At 42.0% G+C, this 18,927-nt stretch overlaps 1 protein-coding gene across 1 annotated transcript in view; it reads left to right on the forward strand.

Annotated features, from left to right (window-relative positions):
• The window catches only part of CPS1 (carbamoyl-phosphate synthase 1), a 90,612-nt gene extending 72,019 nt beyond the window's left edge, over nt 1-18,593 (forward strand). Inside the window, exons 30-37 of the mRNA XM_037398850.1 lie at nt 368-457; nt 1,882-2,052; nt 4,683-4,757; nt 7,754-7,852; nt 13,218-13,277; nt 14,257-14,369; nt 15,642-15,771; nt 17,044-18,593. Coding sequence (XP_037254747.1) covers nt 368-457; nt 1,882-2,052; nt 4,683-4,757; nt 7,754-7,852; nt 13,218-13,277; nt 14,257-14,369; nt 15,642-15,771; nt 17,044-17,142 — 837 coding nt within the window. The 3' untranslated portion in view covers nt 17,143-18,593. The remainder of the gene's footprint in view (nt 1-367; nt 458-1,881; nt 2,053-4,682; nt 4,758-7,753; nt 7,853-13,217; nt 13,278-14,256; nt 14,370-15,641; nt 15,772-17,043) is intronic.
• Nucleotides 18,594-18,927: the final 334 nt, after the last annotated feature.

An 18,927-nucleotide genomic window follows, 5' to 3' on the forward strand; every position in this document is an offset into this window, starting at 1 on the left:
ATTATTTATTATTTAACCAAGAAAGGTATAAAGGCTCCAGTATGCAGTGTAGGAATTGCTACAGACAGGGCAGGCTTTTATTCTCTCTCTTTCTCCTCCTTTCTCACACACACACAGATGAAGCTGATTTTTACTTCTGCCTTCAAATGGCTCTTTGAGCTCTAGGTTACCAGGCAAATTAAACATGTTTGCTTCTGAAAGATAATGCTATTATACCAAAATGAAGGTACAGAGAAAAAATATGCTAGGGCAGAGAGATACATTTCAAGGAATCCACATGTGAGGTGATTTATTACCATGACACTGTTTTGTGGGATTTATTTATTTGTTATACATACGCACATTTTTACTTTATTTATTTTTATAGGTAAAAGCTGCTACAAAAAAGATTGCAAATGCCTTTGCCATCTCTGGTCCATTCAACATTCAGTTCTTGGTGCAAGGCAACAATGTGCTGGTAAGAGCTCTTGTGACTGTTGAAGGAAACCAGGCTCTGCTATGGATAGTTAGGTGCATGTTTCCTGCACTCCCTGCCATAGCAACTCCGTAGCAATAACAGCTGTGGGTTTCTAACCTGCATTGTCTGACGATGTGAGGCTCACCTGTGCCACCCCTAGTCACACAGCTCTCCCTGTCTGTGTGGGAGAGAGCATCCTTCCCTGCCTTCACACCGAGGGTGAAGCGAGTCTGGCTGCGTTATCTGCCAGCACTAGCTATCTTTCACTGTGGGCTGCTGTCCTTCCCAAAATGTTGTTTTGAATATGATGGACGGCACTGGGACCCGTGCCTCATCCTATGAACTGAATGTCATTGCTTCTAGATGTTAGATGTCCTCTCTCATCTTTAGCTATTTTGATCATTAAAATAAGCCTTCCAAGGCACTGGAAAGAAAGCAAGACAATTTAAGTGTTTAAGCCTTTAATATAAGCCATTAAGGTGGCTATCTAAATAGCGTGGTCTTAGTAGCTAAGGGTAACAGAAGTACAGCAGATGTCTGACCCTTTACGGGTAGCGGCTGGCTTTCTGTGGCTAATGGAAGAAGGTCAGAGCAATGTGAGCAGAGTATGACTGAGGAAGCAGTGAATGGAAAGAAAAGCCCGGTGTGGTATAGAAGAGATACATTATTGGTGAAAGATCCTGTTTGGGCTATTAGTTGAGGAAAATGTACTTACCATTCTTCACTTTTCTTATATTTCACACATCGTTATTTAGCATCTCCACAGAGGGTCAGAATGGAGTTTTTCCTTTCTTGCTTTCCCTCAGCTGTGCTTGCCTTTTTTTCTGGCTAAATTCCCCTTTTCCATTCTGTCTTAATTTACCTATTTTCACCCTCATTCACTCCCCCCTCATTCTTACTTACAGCAATTCCTCTGTTGCTAATGAACTCCACGGTGCACTTCTCAGAAGGATGCAGCACTTTTTTCTTGCTTGGGTCACTGAATGACTTCTGCATGTGGATGAGGAAAGTTGGTAAGGGTAGCCCAGTCATTCATGAAGTGCCATTACCATGGGAAAAGAACAAGGTGGGCTTCTAAAGGTTGTACCTAATGCCTGTGTGTAAGTTTCCATGCCTCTTGCACATTAACTTAGGGTATGGTACAAGACGTTTTCCAAAGTGAACTCTGGATAACACCCAGTTCTAATTTTCAGACGGTAGAGATGAAACTCATTTGCAGGACATCAGGCTCCTTGTAACTCAAGCTGGCCACTACCCTCCCTCCTTGCTGTTTGTAATATTGAACACAATTTCTGTGCCTTGTATTTGGTGATCTGAAGAGCATCTCTTCCAAGAGGAATAAGGAGTGATTTCCAGAAATGTGAATGAATCTATTTCTTCACTGCACAGTCCCTGACCCTGGTACTTCTTTTTAATCCCATCAGGTGATAGAGTGCAACTTGCGAGCTTCACGCTCCTTCCCTTTTGTATCAAAGACTCTGGGTGTGGACTTCATCGATGTGGCCACAAAAGTGATGATTGGAAAAGAGGTTAATGAGTCATGCCTCCCCACACTGGAACATCCCATTATTCCATCCAGATATGTTGGGATTAAGGTATGGTTTCCAAAAGAACACCAAAATCCCCCCCAACAGAGCCAGCACCTAACACATTAATAGGCAATTAGTACTTTAATGTACAGAGAGAATAATTTACTCATTGGCCAAAGGTCAAATTGACCTTTTGTAGTTTCTGTCAAGATAATGTATCTTGGGAATTACAGAGAAAAATCAAAGGAAAATTATCTAGTGATTGTTAATAAAATCAATCTTCTTTTATTTCGTCTAACCTACTCTGAATCATGTTTATGGGCAGCATAATAAATATGCATTTGCAGAATTGAACACTGAGGTACATCTAGTATATGTGTGGACATGTACAAATTTTGTGTTCTGAGTGCCCCCTAGATTTCACTTTCAGGATTTAGGACATGGGCTGTGAATGCATGGAATCCCCTTTATATGCACCACCAGTTAAAATGGGAGTGAAAGTCTTGGATCCTTTGATTTCAGCGGGGCCAAGATTTTACTTTTCATAGTTACTAAGCTTATGTACCACCCAAGATAGCAAAGTGTACTGTAGGTATTTCTGAATGCTTAGTGGAATAAAAAAAAATAATTTAAGTTCCTAATCATAAAACTCCAGAACAGCAGTGCAGAAAATACAATGCATAATGAGAATTGTTTATACAGAAACGTTCAAGCTTTAATAGCTTCCATATCAAGTGAAAACTGAGGAAACAGAAAACACCTAACATGTTTCTACTAATAAAATGTTCAGACCTATTAAAATACAAATAAAAAGCCAAATCTGCGGCCCAAGCGAGCTCAGCTTATTGTCAAGCCAGCCAGTCTAGAAGTAGCGTCATATTTTGTTTTGATGCTACAGGTAGGCATTATCTGAAATTCTAATCTAAGAATATTTTTCTGGGTGTTATTTATTTTTATTAATTTCAGTTATTTAGACCTGGGTCTTCTACTCTGTTGTTAGCTAAACCACCAAGTTTTCTCTCTTTCCCAGGAATGCTGGCTACAGAGCGGAAAACCCAACTACATTCTTGAAAACTTGGCTACAAAGCCTTTTATACTGGTTGTGTTCTGTGTGGATTTGTCAAATATAAAAATCTGCTAATATCTTTAGAAAGGCTAGACTGAAAAATATTCCAGTTAAATCTGGTTCTTGTTATTCATGCATCATATTTTCTGTCCTCTCACATTTTTATGATAGGAACATTTGCGTCGAAATGGGATTGTGTTTCTCCAGCAGTTCTTAAATGCTCTAAAAAGAGAATACGAAACTCTTTTCTTCTTTCTCAACATAGCTGCTCCTTTGTGGATTTGAAGTTCCACTGTTTTAGCCTTAGTGACTGGAATATTCTCTTGCCATGTTTGCTTGCAGTGTGATGCAAGTATCATGGCCTGGCCAAGATTAAATCCTGGATAAAGCATGACTGAATAAGTTTTAAATAGGATTTATTTGCAGTACCACAGCCTGCTTCTGCTGATGCATTTTCATGCTCACAGCAGACAAAAGTTAGGGAGCTGGAGGAAAGCTTTGTTGCTTGTTACCTTTCAAGACAATATATGCATAAAAAATAATCCACCTTTACTACCATATTTCAGCTTGAGACTGTAGAGTTGGCCACTGTAAATTTTTTTTCTTTATGTGTAGAAGAAGCAAAACCGATCTAAAAGTCTGGAAGACACATGATATTTTTTTAAGAAACCTTTCGCAATGAATTTCTGCTGTCACATTTTAGTTGATAATTGTTAGGTGTCATGAAACAGCAGCTGACTTGTCTGCAGTGTTACCTTCAGAGACTTCCAAGAACAGAATTATGTCTTTGAATGTAAAGCTAGATTCTTGGTTAATCAGCAATGATGGTGTCTTTATGCAAATGCCATTAGTAGTTCAAGGTGTAGAGAAGCCCTATAGAAAATTATTCCTTAGTAGAAAATTTACTCTGTTAGCCACATGTAGTCATTGGCTCTTTAACAGAGTGTTTCTTTCTCTCTCTCTTTTTTTTTTAAGGTCAAATTAGACAAGAGAACTCACAGACTGTAGTGACCTAAGCCCTCAGATAATGATAATGATCAGGGATTTTAATATTTTCAATCAAAAGATTAAAAAAAAATATACAGGTCTGTATTTTGGGGAGGGAGAGGGAAAATACAAAAATCATAGTGTGTTCTTGTGGAATTGTTTGATTCCTGTGAGTGAAAAATTTCTGTTGGAGAACAGTTTTCTAAGAAAAACAGAGGGCCCTCAGATAGTGTATCTCCTTGTGTCATGAATTAGATGCTTCACAGCTTTTCTGTTTTAAAATGTGTCCTAAAGATGATAGTCATAGTGGACTACCACAGATTAGAAATCTGCCATCAGAATATGAGCAGAACTGCAAGAGTTAGAAGGATGATTTACTGGTGAGATACAAGTTTATTTGTTCCAGTCCATCATCAGGATGCTGGGGGAGCTCACTTGCCAAGTAGTCCTTTGTTTATCAGCCTTGACCAGTGCTTTTTTTTGATTCATTCATGTCTGTCTCTTTCTGTCACTTCCAAGTGTAGCTGGATGGCTTTTGTTTTGTTTTTGTTTTGGTTTTGTGGTTGTTGTGGTTTGTTTGGTTTTTTAAACTATGCATTAGATTTTCATTCTCTTACTATCTCCTACCTCTTTCTTTCACCAGGCCCCAATGTTTTCTTGGTCCCGGCTGAGAGATGCTGACCCTGTTCTCCGATGTGAAATGGCCTCTACTGGGGAGGTATCTTCTAGATTTGCCTTTTTTCTTTGTTGTTGTTGTTGTTGTTGTTGAAACCAAGTTGACTTTAAACATCATGAATCTTTGAAACTGATCTTGTTACTGCCTGTATCGTGATGGCATCTGTAGCTTCTTCAGAAGATTTATAACATCTTTTTTAGCTGTAAAAACACACTGTCCTGGAAATCCCAGTTTATTCAGCCACTGGATGTCCCTCTTTACCTGCATGTCAGCTCCCTGAGTTGGACCTGGTTGGTGTGACAGCCTGAAATGAGTTTATCTGAGAGCTGTTGGGTTCTGGGAGGTTCTTGATGTGTCAGTCTGTTTTATGAATCACCTGCTTCTAGACAGACAAGTGCTTACAGCTTTCAACCCCCCCCCTTGACACATACCAGAATAGCAATATTGAGTCTCCAGGTCATGAGCGTTTGGTCTTGGAACATGCTGGTTTCTTGAAAGCAACAAATATGTGTGGTGATATTTTTCTTGTTGCCAGGTAACATTGAGGCATGTCCCAAGGTGTGAAAGGAAAGAAAGGGTGAATAAAATGCGATGGCTGTAGTATGGACTGTCAGTATGATGAGGGGGAAGCTGAACTACTTCACCTACTCTTTCTACTGTGAAGTGCTTCCAAAATGTCTGTGGTGTATGCATGGCACACTCTAAAGGCAGAAAGCTGTTTGTCTTCCTTTGTAGGCTCAGCACTGACGGGAGCCCTCACTCCTCAAGGTGTACAGGTTTCTGTCAACATCATTTGAAGGGATATTAATTCATCTAGAACAAAGAGTTTTGTTTAAGAGTTATTGCTGAGCTGTCAACAGCTTCTGTAGATATACCTAAACCATCTTTAAACTTGCTTGCTCTGTTGCTTCTAGGAAAGTTGTGGTAGCAATAAACTTATTCTGGGCTAGAAAGCCCACTTGGGAAGTGATTAAATACTGAAGGTAATTAGACTGGCCTAACTCTGTTCTACCATAGCTAGGCAGGTGGCAGAGCCTGGGCTGCTCCATTTGATATGAGCTTGGGTATGTCTACATGAGCTTTTTTCATTAAGAAAGCCTTATATTTTAGTATGAAAAAGCACTATACCCAGATACAAGGTAAGAACAGCCTTAGGTCTCCTACATCTCTCCAGAATTACTTTATTTTGCTCTTCATAATGTGAGGGAAATCAATATTGCAGAAGATTTCCTTTCAGTGTAGTTAATGGGCAGAAAAAAGCCAAGTGACTTCCTTATTTTCAGAACAAAATTGATTACACAGACACCCACCCCCCACAAACACCCCCCAATGAAAAAAAGGAATAAAAATGTAACTAAGGGCAAGAATTATTTTTCTGCTCTTTATATGGAGTTAGAGATTACCTTGGTCATAAAGGAGGGATTATTAACTTTTATGAGTTGGAAAGATCCATATTCACAAATGCCATAAAATGTGACAGTTATGAAAGTCTTTCTTATGAGTGAAGTAAGGATAATAACTTGCTTTGGGTAAAATGCTCAATTATTCCTCAAAGACATTTTTCACACACATGGCTTGATTTGGGCTTGAATTTGTTGCATCTATCTGGCAGAGATGTATTTTGTGGAAGCTGTGGTTCCCACAACAGTAGAAGACACAGTGCTGGGGGATCCCTTTGAGTTCTGTGGCTATTCTGACCACGCCACAATGATAAACCTCTCCTGCAGGCTGGAAACCCCCGGTCCGAGCGTGCCTGGCAGGGAGCTGGCTGCCACCCTAGAAAGCCCAGGACATACGTAATCCCTCAGCCACTTACGCTGAAGAACAGACTGAACACTCAAGGATGAGTGTTTAGAGAAAAGCTGAGTTATTAGTTGTCATGATTTTTTTTTTATCCCTTCCCTTGTGGGATTTTTTTGTTGTTGTTGTTTGTTCTTTTTTTTACTTCAGAAGATCTGGCAAATCATCATTTGTTCTTCTTACATAGGAAATATTGGCACCATGGTAACGGTGGGACCATGAATATGAGGGCTCCCTCTGTGATGGGAGGGACCATAGCAGGAAAATGGGAGAGCAATTCTCAATCAGCCCCTTTATCCCATCTGTGTATGTGTGCAGATTTGTTATTTCAAAGAGAAAAATCTGTGACAGTTTCTGCTTCTCACTGTTTTTCAACAAGTGTGGAGTTAGCCAGAAAAAAAAGCGAAAAGGTGAGGGGTTTGTTGTGGTTTTTTGTTTGGTTTTGTTTTTTAAAAAAAACTTTCACAAAAGCTCGTGTGTTCCTCCTTTCATCATCAGAATTCCAAATTTTGGTAAGGAACATAGTTTAGTTCTTTCAGAAGATCATTACCGCATGACAGTCTGTGAACATCTGAGCTCCACAGGCAGTTCTGAATGATGGAGAACTGCTGAATGATTTTTATTGATTTCTTTATCAAGTCTTTGTTTACATAAAATAAATTATTATGAATTGTCATGATTTTTTTGTTCTTTTCCTAAGTGCATACTTGAATTTTGTACATCTATGGACTTTTAATGGAAAAACAACTTTATAGTCCATGGTTTATCTTCAGAGGAAATGCCAGAAATACATGACGGCGCAAGTGCTGTCTTACCCTAGTTGGCAGCATACATGCAGAGAAACATGCCTGCATACAGAATACTCACTAATATTTAAGCATTATATAATGTTAAACAATTCGCAGTGCACTCACAAACATTGGAGCAGAGGCTGTATACAGCATTCCCATAACTCAGCAGAATCAATTGTTGTTACTCCTTGGTGTGCTGTTTGAAACTAAAGCGTTGCTTATTCCTTTGTTATTGCTTCATTAAAATGATGAGATTTGTCTGCAATGATTTTCTGATTTATTTTTTTCTACCCCTGCCTGCAGGCTCCATGCAAAAGCACTCTGATTCTGCGCAAAAAAGTCAAAAGAGCCTAATTAAAAATTTAATTCCTGTTTCTTTTTAAAACAATGATTAGGGGTTGTTTTTGGTTTTTCTCCTCATGCTTCCTTCTCTGTGCCTTTTCCCAGGTCGCATGCTTCGGGGAGGATGTATACTCTGCCTTCCAGAAGGCTATGCTTGCCACAGGGTTTAGGTTTCCTAAGGAAGGAATTTTGATTGGAATCCAGGTGAGTCCTAAGAATCAAAGCTGAGAAAGGACTGACACAGAGGAACTCAGTAACTGTTGCTTTGGTTTCATTCATGTGTCTTTTTGGCTTAAATGTGTGTCTCTGTGATGCAGCTTGAAGTGCAGTAAGACAATGAGGAATAAACACCATGGAGAGGTCTTTACTGAATTCTCTGGGGCTGGCCTATTGTTGGGTTTTTTTTCCCTCTGGCTCCTGATGGTTTCTACTGGGAGCTGCAGAATTTTGCTGGGAGCCAACCCCCGGGATTGCTGAAAGCAGAGGTCTGGGATCAGAGTTAGAAGCCACCTTCCTGTGGGGAGCAAAGCCTATAGACAACTGGTTCAGAGAAGTGTCCCAGCTAGAACTCAGAGCCTGCTCCTTGCTCCCTCCCAGATGGGAGCCCTGGGGATGCTACTTTCCAGTCCTGACATATGAACTCCATCTGTACATTGCCTCTTGCCTTTTTGCAACTAGTTCCCCTCCACCCCCTCAAAACAGTGAGAGAGTTTCCATACTGCAAAGCTGGACCTGCTAATCTTTCCCCATAGGTGCATGTATTTCATTCCAGGTAGAGCTGTCACATCATCCAACAGTGTAGGAAACATGATGTTGTTAGGTTGTTGTGGGGCTAGTTATTGGTGTAACAGTGTCAGGCAATGAGACCTCTACCAGGTCTGGCACTGTCACATTCCTCTCCTCATTGGAGTCACGATGGGAATGTACTTGAGTACAGTCTGGCAAGGGATTAAAGGACAACAGTCTTCACCCTGCTGCATGCTTTCCTGGCTGCCTTGAGGCATAGCTGCCATTACTTCTTTCCCTGTTTGATGACAGTGTGTGGCCAGTATTGTTCCCTACCATGCATCTCCTATCAGCCAGCAGTAAGTAGCTCAAAAAGGAAGAACCAACACTACATTTCTGTAGCAATGTTTTTTCTTCCTGTATCTTGTCAGAGCTCTCTCTTCTTAGGGACTGCCTCTCAGACACATATTCTGCAGGTCCCATGATTCCATGCTAGACTGGAGCTTGGACTTTAGTTTCATCTTTTGCTGTCAGCAACCCTCAATGTTGCTGTATGTGTCAAAAAGTTTAAACAGTGTCATCATGGGAATGTCCTCCAGTGCAATGGCTTCTGCAAACAGCCTTTATGTGGAGAAGTTCCTGATGTTTTTTTCTTAGAAAGAGCCCTGCACCTCCTTTTGTAAGGAGGATGTGCATTTCAGCATGAAAAGGTTGCTAGGCAGAAAAGCAAAAAGTGTTTGTTCTTTGTCACAGAATGGTTACCAACTGCAGGAGGTGCTGAAGTCAGAAACACTTGCAAACTTTGAGACCTGTGTATGTTCTTCAAAAATATTCAGATGTTTCCACTGCAACTAGAACATTCTTGGGCCCCATAAAGACAACTGATTGCCTCCTGCCATTTCCCCATTGTGCTTGTAATAACCTTATGCCCTACATTATTGCATAAAGCCAATAAAAAACCAAAATAGAATAGATGAATTTTCCTGTCAGACAACTGGGGTGTGAAAAATATGTTGGGCTGTCTCTGCCAGCAGAGGATGTGAAGGAAGTGTGTGAAAAATGGCCAGAAAGGAACATGACTTCTGCTAACACAGATTACTGCTTAGTCCTTAAATATACACATATGTACACACGTCTATGGATTGAAACTGTTGCTCTAAGTTACCTCAAATTAGCAGAAAAGTCTTTGCTTGCTACCTAGATAAAATGTAAAAGTTCAGTATGAAACTTAGTTAGGGCAGTTAGTAGTGTGCCTACTGTATACCTAATCACTGCAGATTTTGAAACAGCATCTAAAAAAGGGGGGAAAAAAGCAGAAGAAAAAATTGGAGCCCAGTGTTTAAAATTTAAGCCTATTTTCCTGATAGCAGCTGAAGGGTAACAGGCAGCAAAGAGTAATTTTAGCTGTAGAAAGCATTTATGTAGGTTCTGTGTCAATATCTGTTAAACTGAGCCAAATGTTCTATGTACGCAGGTCTTAAGAAAAAAAAGGTGAAAAAAAAATAACACTACCCCAAAAGCTCAGCCCCCCCAACCTTTTAAAAGTAACAAGATTCTGTCCTTTTTAATGAGTAATTTACAGTTTATTTTCTTGCCAAAGAAACTTGAAGACAACCGATCAATCGTTTAAAGGTCTCTCTTCATCTCAGCATATTTTGATTTATAATTAAACTGCAAAAGAAGAAGTATAATGTTAATGCTGGGAACGACGTATTGCTCCCTCACCACTCTGGAATTTGTCACCTACCTACTTTTCAATGGTCCATTTTGAAACAGGGGAGATGAAGCCTTGTAGGAAGGGGAGGCTGAAATGCTGACCTAGACCTGATGTGCAGACTGTGAGTGGTCTTCCCTGAGTATTCCAGGCTGGAGGGGAGGGGAGCCCCTCACTGCAGAAACAAGAGGCACAAGGAACGAGGCATAAAGCAGGCTGTGAACACCAGTAGTGGTGCTCTCATTTGAATCACAAACATGAGGTCATCTGCCTCAAACTGGCAGAAGCTGTCAGTATATCCTCAGAGGGGGAAATACAGGCTCAGAAGGACAGGTATCAGGTTGCCCCTCTCCACCGTCACTTCATGTTTAAATGTCATTGCTGTGAGGGGGTGATGGGCTGGAGGTCCCTGCCTGGGCAGAGGCCCCTGCCTTTCAAACTGCAGAGTGGTTTCTGCAAGCTGTTCTGCTGCACTCAGGGCTGATTCTTGTCAGGAGCACGTAAGTCAGCCCACTTGGGTTTCTCTGAGGAAGGTGCCGTGCTTCACCTGTAGAGGATGCTGAGTGCAAAACATATCCCGCTTTCAGAGGCTTCGTTGCTTCATGACTAATGGCTTGCTCTGATTTTTAGACTGGACTTTTAGCTCTTGCAGAGACCAAGAGGCCAAATGGTCTTGAATTCAGCTTCCCTCAAAAGTATCTAGGCTCAACATATTTAGGTTATTCAGTATACTGAATAGGTTATACAGTATACCTTTATGCCATTGCTATTAGTTATGTTGAGGTGGGAGGAGGCTGCCTTCTGGAAGGTGAAGTCAAATAGATGTAGTTAACAACAGCAGGCAGGGAGATCTTAGTTTCCTTGCATATGTTTCATTCTGGGGTATTTTGCAAATCGGGAGTCAAATGGCTGTGCTGCGACCTGCAGTCCAAACAGGTCCCCATACACCCAGGTAACGAACTCAGCCTGGCTGAGGGGCGTCCATGGTGGTGTGCTTACGGGTTGCAGTTCCAGTGGTAACCCTGCTAGGGCCGTACGGAAATGCTGGTAACAAAGGAATCGTTCTCCAGATCCAACAGGCAAGCACTCCTTGACATCTGTGGGACAGCATCAGGCAGGCTGGGCAGCCAGCCGGGGCCGCAAGCCCCCTGGGTGGTCCCTGAGTTGTGAGCACGCTCTGACATTGCACTGGGCGAGGTTGCCCGGCATCTTAGGGGCCCGATGCTTTTTCAGGGTAAACGGAGTATGACTTTCTTGTTAGACAAATGAATTTCTACTACTTTATTCAAACTGATAATCTGACCTGTTTTCCTTTCACAATTTGGAGAAATCTATGATGCTGAAACCCTGAGTCTGCAATTAAATAATTTATATTTTATGCAAGCGGAGTTGAAAAGCTCATTTTATTTTCTTTCCTGATTGGGCTATTCAGTGATATCTCTGGGATGGAGTGCATCTGTCTTACATCTGTGCTGGTGACCATGAGATGCGGAAAGCATTGATGGAGTATTTTATTTTTAAATCCCAGCACTCCAAGTCTGTTGTTTCAAGGTAACCTTCTGCCTTGGTTCCTTACAAACCAGAATTTTTGCATGCTCCACAATGGGTTTTGATAGAGAATTCAAGATTAGCACAGGAGATGAGCTGGCTCCATTTTGAGCTGGATCTTAGGGAGAACTTGTGTAGCTGTATTGAATTAACTGAGGATATAGCCCTTTACAAATGGCAATGCATGCTAGCAAACATGAGAGAGAGGTTATGAGAAATAGAACTTTTCCGATAAAGGAAAAAGAATACAATTCTCCTACAATAAATATCTTCCACTAAATAAATCTTGTAACTTCTCACCTTTAGTAACTAATGGTTTCTTACACAGGTTCTTTCAGCCAGCTTGTAAATCTGAGGCTGCTCCGATGCAAGCTGACAGCTGTAATTTCTTTTCATGGAGAGGCTGTTTTATGTGTCACAAGTGTTCAGTACATGTTTGATAGAAGTTTATAATACTGTTTGAAAGCCAAACCCCCTGACCAGAAGGCAGAACGATTCTCTCTGACTGGGAAGCTGCCAGCCCTGTCACACTGTATATTTATATTTTCCAGTTAGTGTACAGAATGAGATGGCTTTCAGAATGAGGTTCTTTCCAGTGTGCTTGAAAAAAACCTGTTGATTCCTTTGCTTCATAGGAAATTGTTCACCCTTCAGAATGTTGCATTCTCACCTGTATAGGTTAACCTATTAGTAGCTCCAGCAAGGACAAGGGAGCTAGCAATAATCTCACTTGCAAATGGTCAGACCAGGCTAAAGTTAAAAGCAAGGTCTGGCCTGCCTTGGCAGTGAGAAGGGCATGTGTTGCATCTGAGCTTTGCATTGCTGTACCTTCAGCGTCCTGAAGAAAGTTATGCTGGGATCAAATTTTTACTCACCTGTTGTAAAATGGCTTGTTCAAGTGCAGATGTCTACAGAAGGTCATCTTATCTGTACTTCTATATTCTGTTGGATCTGGGTATGCATTATGAGAGTTTCTTTCAAAAACGCCCTAAGTACTTGGTCATTCAGGTCCTCCTGGGAATAGGGTGTCCCAATTTCCTGAGTGGTTTTCTATTTCCATAGACCCATGGGAGTTAGAAATGAACTCATGTGTATGCAGGCTTTTCTTCATGTGAATTTGCAAACAGAGCATCCAAAGGGAGCCCAAAGCCTGTCCATACATTATCTGCCAGATTAAAAGGCCGAATGTTTGAGCAGTGATTGAAAAGATACTCAGTTAAGAGCAGAGGAGACTTTAGTTGGTGTATTTGAGAAGACAGTTGCCCAGATATTTAACATGCAGTAGTAAATCTGTGGTTGCAGTCAAATTTGGAGTGGGAACGCTTACCCTGGTGTTGTAACAAAATACGTCTCAGCTGGGGGTGACTTGGGCTTCAGGATCCAGACAGGTTTATTGGAATGACACCGTACACACAAATTCAGGCATTTCTGTATGTGTGCATGCACGCACACACACACACACACTTAGCACAGAAAGGTGTGTTTGCCTCAGCACAGTCTGGAGGAGCTTTGTGTTGCTCAACAAAACACTGTTTCTAAATCCTAGCTTTGATGCTGTATCTAACAAATTTCCTTCTTCAGAAGTCCTTCCGCTCCAGATTCCTCAGCGTAGCAGAACTACTGCATGAAGAAGGTTTTAAGGTAGGTGGTTTCAGTTATTTAAAGCTAGTGTGTTCAAAATCTGAAACGTACTCACCCCTCTACAGGAATGTAAAACGTCAGAGTTTATTTGGAGGTAGAGGAAAAAAAGGACATTTTTGATGTAAAACAGTGGTTTTTAGCTAAGGGACCCATAAAGTCAGCAGGTATCACCCAAATGAAAGTTTTTGTGATTGTTTAATTGAATATGTGGGACTGTTATAAGGCTAAAACCAACCCTGGCTCTGCTATCAGCCTGCAGCCAGGATGTCACGTTATAACTCATCTGAGTTCTCCAAGAAACAAAAATGCCAACAAGATGCCATGTATGACAGAAGGGGAGGAAGGAGAAGCCTTTTTTATGGAAAAGGTCTTTACAGTGCTTCATCTTCAGTGATGTTCACAAGCTGCAGACATGAAATCTGTGGTGTTTACATCCCTCTTGTAATTCTTCTGCATGATTTTGCATCCATATCCCTACTGAAAGGTAACTAACAACATAGCCACAGAAGATGGGCGAGAGCTTTTTAGTGTTAAGTATTATTTTCCTCAGTGGCATTAGTGTAACTACTTGATTTACAGTCCTGCCCTTCAAAACATAATGCTAGGCAAAAAGAAAAGGGGAGTGGGGGTGGGTGGGTGGGCTGCAAAAAATTTTTTTAAGTGATTGAACTTAACCCCATTGAAAGTCAGAGGGATTTAGGTTTTCCTAAGACACCTAACTCTTTCTGGATGTGTTACCACCATTCATTGACAGTCATGCATCAGCACATCACAGATAACAGAAAGTTGGGAAAGTCATGCTGTTCTCTGTGTGCCTCTCTCTGTATGGAGAAACACCTTTGTGATGAAAAATGCCCTCCAAAATCCGCTCTGACAACCAAGCTGTGTGTTGGGTCTGACCCTTGTGAGTTAAATGAAAAGTTTCGGTATTATGAAGCACATAATAAGTAACCTTTTTTTTTTTTTTTTCTCTTAACAGCTTTATGCCACAGAAGGAACTTCAGACTGGCTCAATGCTAATGGCATCCCAGCAAATCCTGTGGCATGGCCATCCCAGGAAGGCCAGAATCTGATCCTCCCCTCAGTCAGGAGGTAAGAGTAATACCTTGTCAAATTTGTGTTAACATAGAATCATAGAATGGGTTGGGTTAGAAAGGACCTTACAAACATCTAGTTCCAACACCTCTGCCAAGAGCAGGGACACCTTCCACTAGACCAAAGCCCCATCCAGCCTGGCCTTGAACACTTCCAGGGACGGGGCATCCACAGATTCTCTAGGCAGCCTGTGCCAGTGCCTCACCACTCTCGTAGTAAAGAATTTCTTCATTATATCTAATCTAAGTCCACTCTTTTTCAGCTTAAAGCCATTCCCCTTGTCCTATCACTACATGCCCTTGTATAGAGTCCCTCTCCAGCTTTCTTGTAGGCCCCCTTTGGGTACCAGAAGGCCGTGACAAGGTGTCCCTGGAGCCTTCTCTTCTCCACGCTGAACAACCCCAACTGTCTCAGCCTGTCTTCATAGGAGAGGTGCTCCAGCCCTCTGAGCATCTTCCTGGCCCTCCTCTGGACCCGCTCCAACAGGTCCATGTCCTTCTTCTGTTGGGGGCCCCAGGGCTGAACGCAGTGCTCCAGGTGGGGTCTGATGAGCGTGGAGTAGAGGGGGAGAATCACCTCCCTTGGCCGGCTGGCCACAGTTCTTTTGATGCAACCCAGGATTTTGTTGGCTTTCTGGGCTACAAGCACACATTGCTTGGCCATGTTGAGCTTCTCATGCACCAGCACCCCCAAATCTTCCTCCTCATGGCTGCTTTCAGTGCATTCTCTGGCCAGTCTGTGCTTGGGATTGCATCCCAAGCATCAAACATTGAGGACAGCAAATACAAGGGGCAAACTGCTGACCCTGTTCAGATAGATGATAGTGATTTAATGGGACTTCGGATTCAATCCAAAGGTTTTGTTTTATCTGATTCTGCCTGGAATTGCCACAGCAGGTTTTGGGTTAATTAATGAACATCTCATTGAACAGTCCTATCTAAATGGCTTGGATGTATTGCTCCATGTGACATATTCATGCAAGGCTATGTGGGATCTGAATATTTAGTTTTTAATAACAGTCAGTCATGCCTTTAACAGAGCTGTATGAACACTGAATATTGCTTTGCATCACTGAATAAAACAGAAATAAAGCCCAAACTCCTGAGTTGCAACTTAGTGCCTTAACCCTTTAACCCTTCTTTCTTGGCGTGTACAACTAAACTCAAATGAAAATCTTCAGTGTTGCTTACCTGCATGCCTCTGCTATTCATCATAGATTTTCATTAATCAAGACACACTGTGATACTGTCTTGTGCATTGTCTCTTTAGGCTGATAAGGGATGGGAAAATAGATCTGGTGATTAACCTGCCTAACAGCAACAGCAAGTTTGTTCATGATAATTACGTGATCCGGAGGATGGCTATCGACAGCGGGATTGCTCTGCTCACTAATTTCCAGGTACTTCCCATGTTGTTCTTTCCTCTCTTAGCCGTAAGAGCCTTCCAAGCTTTCAAGCACTTTTGACCTTAGATTCTACTGCGTTTGGACCCTTGTTATGTCTGACACATAATAATGTGCCAGAAAATCTTGGCAACACAATTGTTTGAATGTATTTTCTTTTTGCTACTATAGAAAATAACAATGCTCAAGGTAAAACAAAAAAAAAAAAAAAAAGAACGAGGAAAATTTTGAGTCTTGCACTGCAGCTGAAGTTGTTGCTGTTTCGTTTTCACTTCAGAGCAAACTTCTTGCACAAGATTGCCTGTAACATGTTTAAATTACACATGGGAACAGTTTTTTTAGTGGGATGTTTTTCCAGTACAGTCCTTAAACCTTAAAGCAGGATATAGCTGGGCTTTCTTGAATGATGCTTGGGGTAATCCCGTTTCAAAGTGCCATCCAAGTGGAATTGCTGCCTGTCCTGTTGTGGTCCCCAGTTGCAGGTCATTATGTGTTTGTAGCTAATGACAAACCCTTTTCACACACTGATAGGGGAAGAGGTATTTGGTAATGCAAAGTGGACTCCTGCTGCCAGCAGTACCTTGACTTCCTTTGCAAGTGGCTTCAACTGCCACAAAAGAGCCTCATCTGGCTCTCATTAAGCACAGCAACCAAATTCCTCTTGATTTCAGTGGGCACTGACACGGAACCCAGTGACTTACACTGGTGTCCAGCTGTGCAAAATCTTCTGCTGTGATTGGAGTGACTGGAGAGCAGGGAGAATGCCAAACTGTAAGTTCATAGACAGGATAATGCCAAACATGATTAGTAGGAATGGGAAATTGCAGACACATCTTTTGCCTACTAACTAAACACACACTGATGACCAGAGCAGGAGTCCCCATCCAAAATTTATTACCACACCCGCTGATGCATTTCATTGAACTCTTTTGATTGCAGTGTTTTAATCTTTGAGTTTGAGAGAGGAAAAGACCCCTGCGTTCTCATAAAGGTTTGGGCTATAGGAGGAGACGGCTGTTCTCCTGGGACAGAGCTGTTTTGCCAAAGAAGCCTCTAGTGTCTCCAGCTAAATAGGCAGGCTCCAGGGGGCTGGAGCCAACCCCCATGCACAGTCACCTTGAAATTGGTATTGATTTGGATGGACTCAAGGACTGGAACTGCACAGGGTAGTTTCAGGGTGACAGTGTAGGAGTGTGGAGCCTGCTCTATTACTCAGCCTTCTCCAGAAGGCTTTGCAATGCTCAGTCCTCCTCTGCTTTATATTGACAGGTGACAAAGCTTTTTGCTGAAGCTGTCAAATACTCTGGGAAATTGGACTCCAGGAGTCTCTTCCACTACAAACAGTTTGACAACGGAAACACTGCATAGAAGACCTATCTCCAACCTGCAATGCTTCTGGCACCACAAAAGAGAGGGGGCCTCAGATCATACACCTAACCATCTTTCCATGGATTTTATAGCATCTGCACTGATTGTTTTACCAACTCCAACTAATTCCTAGCCAATACTTTCAATGGCTCATTGGAAAGCTGTCCTCTTCCCAGCCTCTACCCTCTCCCCATTTCCACAAAGGATCAAATATTAGTTACTTATTAGATAGGTAGATCCTGACACCACCATAGCAGAGGAGATGATAGGAGATACAAGTGATTATACATGGGGCTGGTTCTTTTCATAACCAAGCCTGCTCCTCCTTCGAAATGCCTTCCTTGCGTCCATATTCCCAGCTATTCTCATGCTGGATTACACAAATTCCCATAGAAAGCCATGTAGCTTTCTCTTTCCATTGCTGATTATTGAGGATTTTACAACTTTACGTAACAATTGAACATCCTCCTTCTTGATTCACCCAAAGATACCATGGATACCTGCCAAGGTGATGAGTGTAATAGGAACTCTTTAAAGACATATGAACACGAATTCCTCATGGTTTCCTGCAGCAGCTGACAGGAATGATGCAGCTACTTTTTGTCGTGTTTTTAACCTTGGCCAAGAATCTTCTTCAGCCTGTAGATTTGATGGGAGAGGAAGGCTGTATGTGTGTGTCCTGGAATTGCTTCCAAATCCTTCTCAGTCCTTCAAGCTATTATTTTTAAAATTCTGGCTCAACATTCTGAATTCAGGCTGCTGTCCCTGTGTCATAAAGGCTTTCTCTCAGCTTTGTGTCTGGCTTCAAAAGTGGAGGACTCCCCAAAGACTTCTGTGTGTTGCTGTCCAATGTTTTGTGCCATGATTGTGGGCATTAAAATTGAATCCTTTCAAAATGAGGTGGAAGTGTTGCAGTGCTTTACCCCTCCAAATTAAGTAACCCCTTCACTTTCGCTCCAGTCTTCTCTGCTGCTTTTTCATCTCTGGCAACACCCGCAAATGCTGTCCATGGAGCACACCCACTGTGCCACATGATGTGTGTTAGCACTTTCTGTCTTCACGGCTAAAGATTTCAGCAGCTCTATGGGCAATAGCACTGCATCCTACAGTATATACAGTACCTGTCTCTAAACATATAGCAGCTAAGGAACTTATGCGTCTGTCTTTTTTCCCCCCATGTTGCAGTATATACAGAGCACACCCTGGAGTCAGGATGATTCAAGATGATTCAAAGTTGGATGACTTCTCTGATGCTTGCTAATCTAAAGTGGAGCATTGTCCTCCAGCCACACTCTTGTCTGCCTGAGACACCAGCTCCAGGGCACTGCTAGTTTGTAGTGACTTACCTCTTGTGTATCTCCAATACCTGCAGACCCTGGCAAGAAATACTGCTGCCAGCTAGTGCTAGATATGTGGTGGTGGAGCTGTGTACCACCCTTTCTCGAAGCTATCAACACTGAAAGTAGTGCACTTTGGACTGTGTTGTGGAGATGAACAAACCTAGGCTGCTGCTTACATGTGCTCTCAAGTTCCCTTGGGTCCCAAAAATCTTTGAATGTAGAAAGAGAATAAGGGTGGATAAGCAGTCTGGGTTTTTTTAAATTAATACTAAAACACTTCAGGAAGAATATAAAATCTGAGGAGAGCTGTTATTGACAAGTGCAAAGGAGCGATGCCTTTGAGTACCACGGGACTCTCTGACCAGTTGGTACTAAGCACCAAGACCAAATTTTGGACCAAATGTGGACTTTATTTCTCATCTGGTTGGCATCTTAAGCTCTCTTG

This window comes from Falco rusticolus, chromosome 8 (genome assembly GCF_015220075.1).
Source record: "Falco rusticolus isolate bFalRus1 chromosome 8, bFalRus1.pri, whole genome shotgun sequence".
Lineage (NCBI taxonomy): Eukaryota > Metazoa > Chordata > Aves > Falconiformes > Falconidae > Falco > Falco rusticolus.